Below are 12,984 nucleotides of genomic sequence, written 5' to 3' on the forward strand. Positions count from 1 at the left end.
GACTAGTTCTTATTCAGTCTGTGTGGCTTTATATGACAAAATATTTTAAGCAAAAATGATATAAAGATTTCCATTCAAATTAGCAAACACTTCTCAAACAAATTCTATGTGCAAAGCATTGTGCTGGGCTCTTTAGGGGTCTTAAGGACATATAACGTACTTCTCCTGCCTTCAGGGTACGTACTTGTCAATCAATTGAGGGATATTTGACATGAATCCCCTTCACGTTGAAAGATAAGATAAAAGCCATAGGAGTGGTACAAACAGTGAAGACTGAGTAAGCTCAGGACCCTTGGCATCTTCCTCCTTGGTATCCTTATCCATACTCACAGGGATAAGACGTTTCCTTTCTTTCCCTGTATCTGTGTATTATTTCTGAAAAGCTTTCAGAGTTTCATCTCTTTAACTTGCTCACTTAGTCTGTCAATCCCTTGATTTTGTAATTGAGCAACCATCTAGCTACTACTATATTTGTATATTTCTTATTCAGACATTAGAATTAATGCGTGTTCACTTTATAGAGTTGTCCTCTTGTGGAAACATGGAAAGGCCACACTCTTGTGGGCAGAAGATAGAGTTCGCTCCTCAATAGGGTAATACTAACTTAACATTGAGTTTTGACAAAAACGGTCTCAGGCTGAAGAGATGTGACTCTTCTGCTCACATGCTTTGGAAAAGATGTTCTACAGCCATGATAACAACCTCCAGGACTAGCCTTAAACTTGTCTAACCTATTAGTGACAGAACCGTGGCCATGGTAACAAGGAAACATTGCCTAACTGATTAGTGACAACTCACAAAGGTGAATGTGCCTTTGAAAGCCAAACAAGCTCAGGCTTTGAAAGTCAGCCAACTAATGGTAGAGTCATTTGCTTTTAAGGTTGACATTAGCTTGCTCCCACCTCCGTAATCAACCACAAAACATGTTTCTATGACTGACATTAATACACCTCTGTCTCTTTCTTTTTTTTTTTTTTGAGACGGAGTCTCGCTCTGTCACCAGGGCTGGAGTGCAGTGGCCGGATCTCAGCTCACTGCAAGCTCCGCCTCCCAGGTTTACGCCATTCTCCCACCTCAGCCTCCCGAGTAGCTGGGACTACAGGCACCAGCCACCTCGCCCGGCTAGCTTTTTGTATTTTTTAGTAGAGACGGGGTTTCACCGTGTTAGCCAGGATGGTCTCGAACTCCTGACCTCGTGATCCGCCCGTCTTGGCCTCCCAAAGTGCTGGGATTACAGGCTTGAGCCACCGCGCCCGGCCCACCTCTGTCTCTTAACCAGTACAACTCAAAACAATGTCTTCTGAAAAACTCTATAGGAGATCAGGACTTAGCTTTGCTCAAGAAAACTATGTTTGACGAGCACAACTCTCCCTTACTTAAGTAAACAAAACATTCCATGTTATGTTTTTGTTTCAGATGTTGAGTAGTGATCTCATCTTTTGACACTACAAACCTTGTTTTCTTGGATCATATTTTGAGGATTTGCTTAAATGCTACCCTAGGTGTTGAGAAGTTATTACCTCTGTCATGTAAAAGCAAGTGAGCAAGCAGGCTGAACGATATTGGTATATGGCAATAGTTCTTTTTTTAAATTCACCTTGAATTACTTAGGTATATTTAATCAAATTTTGATTAGAATCAATTAAACAAATTCATTGCAAATATTACTGGCTTCTATGTGCCAGAAAGTGTTTTTGGCAGCAGACAAAATTCCCTGCTCTGGTTGAGTTTACATACTAATGAGGGAGAGAGACAAGTAAGACAGAATATGTCAGATGGTGATATGTTCTGAAGTAAAATGAAGGTAGAAGGAGAAAACACTGGGGCTGGAAATCAAAGATTGTTGTTTTAAACACAGTGTTCAAGAAAGGCTTCAATGATAAAGTGATATTGGAGCAGAGACGTAAGAGAGTGACCCAGGCAGGTATGTGAGGAAAGAGGATTCCACAGAGAAAATGACCAAGAGCATATCTGAATTATTGTAGAAACATAAAGTGATCACAATCTTCGAGTGAGGGAGAGAAGAATAGGAGATGGGATAGGGGAGAGAAAGGAAGAAAGTGGTATTAAGATGATAAATCTTTACAGGCCAGAACTTTAACTCTGAATGACACAGAAAACCATTAGGGAGTTTTGAGCAAAGGTGTGACAAGACCTAATAATATACACCTTACACTGGCCACTGTGGCTCACACATGTAAGCCCAGCACTTTGGGAGGCCAAGGTGGGACGATCACTTGAGCCCAGGAGTTCAAGGCCAACTTGGGCAATACGGCAAAATCCCATCTCTACAAAAAATACAAAAAAATTAGTGGATGTGGTGGTGTGAACCGTTAGCCCCAGCTACTCGGGAGGCTGAGGCAGGAGGAACACTTGAGCCCAGGAGGTCAAGGCTGCAGTGAACCAGGATTACACCACTGCACTCTAGCCCAGGTTATAGGGCAAGACCCCGTCTTAAGACACACACACGCACACTTTAAAAGATACAGTCCTTGCTGAGAATATACTGAGACAGAATTGACAAGGGATAATGACAAAAAAAGAAACCGGATTTTTAAAAAGATCAGTTGAAGGGCTATTAGGAACACCCTTAAGAGTTGCAGCTCAGAGTCCTGCTTTGCAAACCCACCCACAGGTTAAAAATGAGCCTATTTAACAGACATAGAACTCTTCCCAAATAATGTAGGGATGGTTCAATTATATTCAGAAACTCAAATTTGAGATGAGAAATATGGAGGGGGCACCTAGCAGTGAGAACAGAAGGTAAACAGTCATGAAACACCAAACGGCTAGAGAGGCTATGATGAGCTACAAGTGGGAGGAAGTTATGAGTAAGCAGAAGTTATATACAGTGAGAAAGTGAGAAAAGATATACAGAATTCATTAGGAGGAATGCCAGAAGGGGCAGGAACTGAGAAGAAACACAAAAAGAAAGACTCAAATAGGAGCTGAGTTTACACGAAAATGGGGAGTATAAAGATCCAAGGACTCTTGCCTGCCATTGCCTTTAGAGCCACCATGTTAACACTTACCACCCAACCCATTCCTTATATGAATTAGCCTGGATAGGTATCTGATTTGTATAAGTGAAAAGATCTAACAATAAAAGTATCCTATTGTTGGGGAGAAGGCTTGACAAAAGACACAGAGCTAATATTTTTTTGACCAAGAATACCATTAGATACTGAACATATTTTATTGCTTGATAAAATTTTTAATAATGTATTCCCTAAAGAGTGGATCTTCTGGTACATTTTCTTCTTTTCACTCCTGTAAGAAACTGAGACTCCTTATGCTGAAAGTAAAATGTCATACCACATATTAACATTCTTTTTTTTTTTTTTTTGAGATGGAGTCTTGCTCTATCGCCCAGGTTGTAGTGCAGTGGCACAATCTCGGCTCACTGCACCCTCCACCTTCCGGGTTCAAGCAATTTTCCTGCCTCAGCCTCCAGAGTAGCTGGGGTTTCAGGCACCCGCCACCATGCCTGGCTAATTTTTGTATTTTTAGTAAAGACAGGGTTTCACCATGTTGGCCAGGCTAGACCTCAGGTGATCCACCACTTCAACCTCCCAAAGTGCTGGGATTATAGGCATGAGCCACTGTGCCCGGCCAATATTCATTATTTTTAAAAATTCTAACAGAACAATGTTTACCCATTCATAAACATAAAACCATCAGTCCTGATAATGAATTAATACCTGGAAGAACCTTCAATTCAACTTCATCACTATACTTTGGTGGCCCACCACTTTCCACTATGCAGCGATAAAGCCCGCCATCTCCTTCAGTTGCATTGCTGATAACCAGCATTCCACTTGGAAGTTTGATAACTCTATCATCCAGAAGAAGGGGGTGTCTGTTCTGTTCCCACCTCACAAACGGGACCAAATCTGCATTAACTTCACAATTCAGAATTGCGCTGTTCCCAGCATAAACTGAGGAAGGTTCTGGTTGGCTGGTAAATCTTGGAAGACCTGGACAAAAAAGGAAAAGAAGAAATAAAATTTAATTAAATACTACTTTAAAATTTTGTCTTGGGGGCCAGGAGTAAGTCAGCCCACATGGCTACAACATATGGCAGAACCAGGGTTGAGAAAAAGGTCCACAGAAATTAACTAAATAGAGGAATACTGGGCAAATAAGTAAATGCATTAAGGATAACTGGAATCAGATTCCTCACAGTTGGAGAAGCAAGGTACAAACATTGAAAAGGAGATGGGTAGAATAAGTCCTATGGTACTGGTCTAGAATGGAGGTATCAGTGTAAACGTCATGGTTTTATATAATTATAGAAATAAAAATACATATGGGTGTCTATATAAATATATGTGTGAAATAGTTACACATTTTGTCTAGTCATTACATATTCATTGCTATACCTATATACATATACACACCTATATACTTCCTAGCCCTGTCCACAGAGAAGGTCCAGCATCGATATCACTTCAGTAGCAATGGTACATATGGTATCTCTACCTTTTCTAAATTACACTCTTGGAGAAATGGCCAATTCTAAGAGTGCAGATGGAGAGAAAGTACAAGATGAACCTGGAACATCTTACAACATAAAGCAACAAAAGTGTCCAAAGAACAATGAAGACATATCAAAAGGGCATAGAAGTCAGACTGAAGGGAGCTTCCTCTGGTTAAATCTGGGATAATGGTATTAACATGCATTATAACCCACTGAATAAAACAAGAATCTGTGGGTTCATGCAAATGTAAACAAGTAAGTGGAAGAGAAGGAAAAGCTCTACCGTATAGAAATGATGGAACTAGAAAAATCACCATTTGATAGTAATAACTGATTCAGGCATGAATGTCAATGGATACTAAAACTAATAAACAAAAATGTGATGAGGAACAGTATATTTACGGAGTATCAAAGTATCTCTTCCCAAAATACTCATTACTAATTAACAAAAGTACAAAGCTTTACAATGGAGAAACACTGCACAGATCATCTTAAGTAGTAAAAGTTAACATTACCAGCAACAGAACAAAATATCACATGCTTCTTGGCATTATGCACAGAGAACACAGCATTACTTCTGTGGTATTTCTCCCAGAACTGTGAAATCTGAATCTATTCATGGGAGAAATCGAACAAACCCAAAATGAGGCAAGGAAAAACCAAGTTATGTCAAAAGAGTTTAAAGAGACACAACCACTAAGTGAAATATGTAATCTTGGGCCAGAAAGAAGAGTATGTGTGGGAGGAGGACGGGGGGTACTCTGCTTTTGGTTTTTACTATAAAGAACATTATTGAGATAATCAGTGAAATCTAAATTAAACGGTAGTGTTGTATTACAGTTAATTTCCTAATTTTGATGGACATCTGTGGTTATGTAGGAGAATGTCCTTGTTTCAAAGAATTATACACGTAGGTATTTAGGTGGCAGTTACAGGAAAACCTGTCTGCAATTTACTCTTAATGGCTCAGAAAAAATATGTATTTGGATGTATGCATATTTGGGGGATAAGGCAGATATGGTAAGATGTTAATAATCAGGTAATCTAGGTGAAGGTATATGAGATTTCTTGGTTCTATTCTTGCACCTACTCTCTAAGTTTGAAATGATCTCAAAATAAAATGTGAACCAAAAATGTCATCATAAATATAGATGCCACAGGATGCAGTAGCTAAGAGCATCAGTTTTCAAGTCACATATCTGAATCTGAATCCCAACACCACCACTTCATGGGTGTATGAAGTTGGCAAGTTATTTAACCACTCCCTAAGACTCAGTTTCTTCACAAGTAAAATGAGAATAACAGGCCTCATAGGATTGTTAAAAAAAATAAAAGTACCTAAAATAAATAATTTATATACAGTATATTGCATAAACACTTAACTAGCTATTATAATTAATATCTAAAAAGTGAATGCTATGCTCAGAATGAAACAAAATGTTTCTTCAAGGAAGAACAAACAAATCATGAGAAATGATTACAGGTTTTCTAGTTTTATGACGGTGAATTAGTCCAAACATAAATCACATAGGTTTTACAGCCCTGCAATAAGCTTTTTCTTTTTCTTATTTTTTTTTTCATTTCAAGGGGATTTTTGCAGGAAAAAAAAAATAAAGATAAAATTATCCAAAAAATCTGCTTTTTTTCCTTGAGTTCCCATGATTTGATCAAAAATCTACTTTTAAGAAACCAGAATATCAGAAGAAAGGAATTAACAAAGAGAAACACAGAAACTAATAAAGTTGGGGAAAGGAGGAAATCTTAATCAATAAAATCAAAATATAGTTCTATTTTAATTTATTTTATTTTATTTTTTTTTTTTTTGAGACAGAGTCTCACTCTGTCGCCCATGCTGGAGTACAGTGGCACAATCTTGGCTCGCTGCAACCTTTGCCTCCAGGGTTGAAACGATTCTCCTGCCTCAGCCTCCCAAGTAGCTGGGGTTACAGGCGTGCACCAGCATACTGGCTAATGTGTGTATTTTTAATACAGATGGGGTTTCACCATGTTGGCCAGGCTGGTCTCAAACTCCTGACCTCAGGTGATTCGCCCATCTCAGCCTCCTATAGTGCTGGGATTACAGGCGTAAGCCACTGCGCCCAGCTCAGTTGTATTTTTAAGTGTCAAAATATTCTTCCTCCTGAGGTCTCATGAAAATTAATAATTTTAAAAATGTAAGCTCACAAAAACATATGGAGAATTGGCAGACAAGAGATTTCAAAAAATGTCTGAGTAGGGAAAGCAGATGGAGGACTAGTCACTGACATATCAAGGCAGGGAACGTTGCAGCTTCCTGCGCTCCCAAGAAGGAAGCCAGTTGTCCTGCTGCCTCTGGAGAACTGCAGGACAAAAAGGAGAGTGGGAATAAGACCCGGAGTTGACAAGAGGATATTAACAATGTCTGTATATAGAGCACCCTATTACCCCACCTCTGGGCACAAAATACCCACAGCCAGCATACTGCTCAGGCAGAAAAACAGAAATTTTGGTTGTGGAGAAATGAGACAGCTCAGTGAAAAAGACCTCTCATACTTAATTCTATGAGGTACCTATTTACTGTTCTTTTAAAAACTTCCCTTCTTGCTTGACTTGGCTATGATCAGTACTACTGTTTGCAACCAAAAAACTCTAAGAGTCTTTTAGAATGGCAATTTGGCAGAATTTTAAGTTTTACTGAGATATAATTTATATACCATAAAGTTCACTATCTAAAGTACATAATTTAATATTTTTAGTATATGAATAAAGTTGGGTAATCATCACCATAATTTAGTTTCAGAACCTTTTCATCATCCCAGAAAGAAACCTTGTACTCACTTGCAGTCATTCTGCATAACCCCATACCTATCCCACAATGCCTAGGAGTGGAATTGCTGGGTCATATGGTAACACTATGGTTAACATTTTGAGGAACTGACAAACTAGTTCCTTTTAATTGCGCACACACACAAGTGTATCTTATGATCCAGGAATCCCAATTCCAGTAATCTATTTTATAGAAATAAAGATTTGCAGAAGGCAGTTCACTATAGTATTGCCTATAATATCCAACAATTTAATCCATTTAACTGTTCATCAACAAAGACATCTTCAAATAAATCACAGTAAGTATATCTAGACAATGTATACTATGCAACTATTAAAAGAACTTTTATTTCATCCCTTAGCTTGGATACTATTTACTCCTGATATCTAGGGCCAAGAGTGGGTTAAATAACTTTCCTACAGAACCCTGTATGCAGTCACCGCAGAATGTATCACCTTTTATGGTGCTGCTTGCTTAGATACTGGGTCAAAAAATGCTTCCTGAAGGTATCAAAGCTAAGAGAAAGAATGGACAAACTTAGCAGAGGAGAAGAAAGTGAGGAAAACGTGGACGATAAAATTAACAGGCAGTGGGGATGCCATGAGCAAAGGGTAGAAGGCAGAATATAAACGAAAGGAAACAAAACACTCAGTACTGCCAGTGTTTATAACTGTGGTGAGGGTGATGATGGAGGTAGGGGACAGGAGTGGGGACAGAGGCAGGGTGAAATGTTAAGAAATAAGGTTGGAGAAGTGAAGGACAGCTCATAAAAGGAATCAACAGGCCTGTTATTTGAGAGTTTAGATGTTACCTTGATGGTGTTACTGGAGGATCACTGAAGGATGAGAAAGAGTACTCTAGCCAGTGTGGAGACTGGATTGGAGGAGGGGAAGAGTAAGGTAGCAGGCAGATGCTTACAAGGCTGTGGTGAGGGAACACTGGGAGTTGCCTCGGGAAGGAGAAAGTGGATTAAGTACAGAGAAATTAGAAAGCAGAATTCACTGGATTTGATGATAGCATGTAGGGGGACAGCTGAGAGGAAGGAGCCCATGAATAAAGCCCAGATAAGACACATTTAAGAACTTAAATTATAAACACTGACCTCATTATGACATTATAGAGGCAGTCATTATACTAATTTATTTAAGAAGTATGTTGGAGAAAGCCTGGCAAATAGATTATTTAAGGGAGAGAGAAGAAAGAAAAGAAAAGAAAAGAAAAGAAAGAAAAAAGAAATGAAAAGAGAAAGAAAAGAAAAGGAAGAAAAATATAAAGAGGAAAGAAGGAATAAAGGAAGGAAGGAAGGGTAGAAGGGAGGGAGGGAGAGAAGGAAAGAAAAGGGAAATTTTCCATCTTCAGTCTATGACTATGGAATAATTACAGAAACTTTTTGTCACACCCAAATTCAACTTTGAGTATTTGTCCCCGAAGAGGAAAAAAAAAACAGCCATTATGCTCTGAATGTATGAGCAAATATACTCTGGAGTGAGCATGAGATGGGAAACCATAATCCTGGAGTAGGAATGAGATGGGAGACTACTATCTCTAAGGTCCTGTCTCACACGTGGGCATTTCACCAAGGTGAGAGTAAATACAGGACTTAAAGATAACATTTTTTTTTGGAGACAGAGTCTCGCTCTGTCGCCCAGGCTGGAGTGCAGTGGCTGGATCTCAGCTCACTGCAAGCTCCGCCTCGGGTTTACGCCATTCTCCTGCCTCAGTCTCCCGAGTAGCTGGGACTACAGGCGCCCGCCACCTCGCCCGGCTAGTTTTTTGTATTTTTTAGTAGAGACGGGGTTTCACCGTGTTAGCCAGGATGGTCTCGATCTCCTGACCTCAAGATCCGCCCGTCTCGGCCTCCCAAAGTGCTGGGATTACAGGCTTGAGCCACCGCGCCCGGCCAAAGATAACATTTTTGTATAACATGACCCTTCACAAAAACTATTTCCTCTGGTACTCAAGTAAAGAAACACTGTCTCAGGAATGCTAGTATCTACTATAAAACAGACATGAGTTACTTAGAAACCACATCTTCTAGATCCCTAATTTTTCTTACACTTTCCATCATTCTTCAAATAAGGAAACTCTGAAAAGGAGGGAAAGTTCCTCTCTTTATAACTGTCTGCTCTCCATCTTAATATACACTCTCTAGATTTTAAAACAATCCAATTGAATGTCATTTCCTTGGTTAAGGCATCAAGGAACCAGGATTCTGACTTTACTGCAAGTTTTACAAAATCATATTAAATGGTTATGCTGGGTAAGATAGAAGTTGGCCATCAAAGTGATTTAATTTTCCTATACCACTTCCTCTGCCACTTCCACGTTTAAAAGGAGAAAAGAACTGCTCAGTACTTCTGATAGCAATATTAAGCCATCAGACAAGTGGAAACATGCTACAGTTTATTCTCCATGGCACTGAGCAAGCCCTATAGCAAAGTCCCATACACAGAGTATATGCACGGTTGGTATCTGTTAAATGAGTACATTTGTTGCTACTAATTAAATGAAAACTCCAAGAGAAGAGTGCTTTTATCAGGATGTACATGTTACAAATATTTGAAAATGCAAAAAAAAAAAAAAAAAATCACTTAAAACTTACCTGCTACTGTGAGCTTGGCTGTTCTACTGACAATAGTTCCAAGACTCTCAACAGTGGCCACACACTGATAATAACCTTCATCAGGTTTATTGTGCTTGGAATGCACCACGTTGCTGATAAATAAAGATCCATCTGGGAGAAGCTGGCGTCGATCATCTGATGCTAAGTTTAAAAAAGTTCCATCTTTTTTCCATTCAATTTTTGGAGAAGGCTCAGAATATGCTGAACAATTTAATATAACAGAAGAGCCTCTAACTGAGAGTGTATCCACCGGCTCCATCAGAAAATAAAATGGAGTGAACGTTCTAATGCTGGCTCCTACAAAAACAAAGAAAAAGAACAAAGTTAAGCAAACCTTTCTTCTACTATTTCTGTCAGAAAATATATTACTAACAAGTCCAAAAATTATTAACTGTTGCTCTCTGGATATGACACATAAATATAGTCATCTCACTATAAATGTCTAATAAATAAGATTTACTTTCAAGTAGGAAACCAAACTTTGATCCATTTAGAAGAACATTAGGGGGAAAAAAAAAACCCTTCTACCTGAGATAAACAAGCCTTGTTAAACGACATGAGTATCTAATAAAAGTTTTATTTCAAACCCTAGAATTAGATTTATAAATACTTGAAGTTACTGCATTCAAAGTGAAATTCTCTATTGAACATAAAGGAGGCAGAAAATTAAAATGATTCTTCATAAGAGGTATCTTTTCATGTTTATTAGTTATTTGTATTTCTTTCATAAATTTAACATACACACACGTCCATTTTTCTAGTGAATGTATTCATCTGACTGAATTAAAAAGCAATCTGCTATCATATTTTACAAATATTCTTTTTTCCATTGACTTTATAATATTTGTTATAAGAATAAATTTTAAGCTACATAAAACTAAAAGTTACGTTAGGTCTTTTTTATCCCAAGATTATAAAAAATTTCAGCCTTGCTTTGTTCTATTATTTTGTGATTTTCTACATTTAATCTTCATCTAGAATTCATTTTAGTGTAAAGAGCACGGGAAGAATTCGCTTAATTTTTCTAAGTCCCTGTCAGTTCTTTGAACATGGGAAGAACAAAATTTAAAGAAAAATATTTGCTATAAACCTTATATTCTTAGCCTGTTGGAAAGCTTTCCAACTTAAAGCTTTATCACTTTTTTTCAAGAAAACTTCTGATCAATTCCCCTGTAAACAACTCAAGTTGTCATCAGCTTTCTTCATGTGAAAAATCAGAGAAACCTAATCCAGCAAATGAAACTAAGACTGTTTTTCAAATATATCTACACCTCTTTATAATTTATTTACATTACGAATTTAAAGATGACACAAATTATATATTATATAATGAACAAATAGCTCTAAAGAAACACAAAACACACTGGCAGAGGGAAGGAAATAACATTCAATTGTTTTAAAAGTTTTCCAACACTTCAATGATAAACAAATTCTAATTCTAATCAGACTAATTACCCTTTCCCAAACACCACAGGCAGGTATTAGAAAAGAGATGGCTGGGCGCAGTGGCTCACACCTGTAATCCCAGCACTTTGGGAGGCCAAGACAGGTAGATCATGAGGTCAGGAGTTCGAGAATAGCCTGGCCAACATGGTGAAACACTACCTCAACTAAAAATACAAAAATTAGCCGGGCATGGAGGCACATGCCTGTAGTCCCAGCTAGTCGGGAGGCTGAGACAAGAGAATCACTTGAACCCAGGAGGTGGAGGTTGCAGTGAGCCGAGATCACGCCACTGCACTCCAGCCTGGCAACAGCAAGATTCCGTCACAAAAAAAAAAAAAAGAAGAGTTTCAGGTCTCTATGCCCATTTAATGACCATAAAATTTATTTTATTTTTCAAGTCTTAAAATTCCTGAAAATAAGCCTAGAAATTTTTCAAAAGTAACCTGCAATTAGTTTCTTATTGCTATCAAAATGTTTATGTTGCATTAGTTTACTGGAATCATAGTAGAATAAACACATAAACAAAAAGGAAGTATAAAAAGATAGCTAGACTAAGAGAAATTACCTTTATATCTTTACTTTGTAACTATTAAATCTCTATTGTACCCCCCAAACTTAACTCAGAAACTTAAAAGATAAATGTGTTAGATTGGTGGCTAAAATACACAAATTAAAAATCTGAAATACAGTATTACTGATAATAAAATACATTTTATTTCAAAATTACAACACAATTTTTGCCATTTAAAAAAATAACCCCCAAATTACAATTGAAATGTTTTGCAGTTTAACGCTGTCTTTTTTTTTTTCATTTTTAAAATTGAGCCAGGTTGAACAACAAAAAAAGTATATGTGTTTGAAAAATTAAGAGCAAATTACACCCACAGGAAAGCTTATAAATGCCTTTCAAAACCAAGGCACTTCAAAATGTTTACAAAAAATATTCACTCTACATTACTGAGAACACAGTGTTACTTAAATATTTCTGTATATCATTCTGTATTTTGTTCCCTCAGTAGGAGGGCAGCAACCTAAGATATCCTCTCTTCACTTAAAAACCCTCAAAAGCTTGCTGCTGCCTTTTGCAAAGAAAACTGAAGAAACTTCTTTAGTTGACTGCCCCGTCAGTCACCACCTGATCTAGCTTCTGCCTATCTCCAGCCCCATTGCATTGCTCTCTCAGTCAGCTCCCCACAGCTCCCACCTCTTCACGCAAGCTATTCCCACCACCACTCCTTTTCAGTCAGTTCCCAGTCTTCCCTCAAGCTCAGCTTAAATACCATTTGCTCAGAAATGCTGTCTGTCCCAGGTGCCCAGGCAATGTTAGTTTTGCCTGTTCTAAGCAAGCTTGGTGTATGCGCTACCTACAGAGCACTCCAAATGTTCTTAATCTTTGAATATTTGTAATAATTTGTTAAAATAGAGAGGTCCCCAAACTTGCTTGGCTCCTGGTACCCTTATTTTCTCTGTAATTTCTTTCAAGAATTCCATAGGTCAAAAGAAACAGCTAACCATTCTATCTTTTTTTAACAGGTTCAAACAAATGAGTAACTATGTCCCAACAAATTAGCACCTTTTTGAAAAAATAATACATGCAAACTGAAATATATATATATATTTATATATACG

General features: G+C 37.9%; 1 protein-coding gene across 1 annotated transcript in view; it reads right to left on the bottom strand.

Moving 5' to 3' along the window:
- NEO1 (neogenin 1) overlaps window positions 1-10,399 on the bottom strand; it is a 202,111-nt gene extending 191,712 nt beyond the window's left edge. Inside the window, exons 1-3 of the mRNA XM_011933015.1 lie at window positions 10,390-10,399; window positions 9,889-10,206; window positions 3,702-3,977 (exon numbers count right to left, since the gene is read on the bottom strand). Coding sequence (XP_011788405.1) covers window positions 3,702-3,977; window positions 9,889-10,206; window positions 10,390-10,399 — 604 coding nt within the window. The remainder of the gene's footprint in view (window positions 1-3,701; window positions 3,978-9,888; window positions 10,207-10,389) is intronic.
- Between the last annotated feature and the right edge of the window lie 2,585 nt (window positions 10,400-12,984).

The sequence above is a fragment of the Colobus angolensis genome, unplaced genomic scaffold (assembly GCF_000951035.1).
Source record: "Colobus angolensis palliatus isolate OR3802 unplaced genomic scaffold, Cang.pa_1.0 Scaffold99, whole genome shotgun sequence".
In the NCBI taxonomy this organism is placed as follows: domain Eukaryota; kingdom Metazoa; phylum Chordata; class Mammalia; order Primates; family Cercopithecidae; genus Colobus; species Colobus angolensis.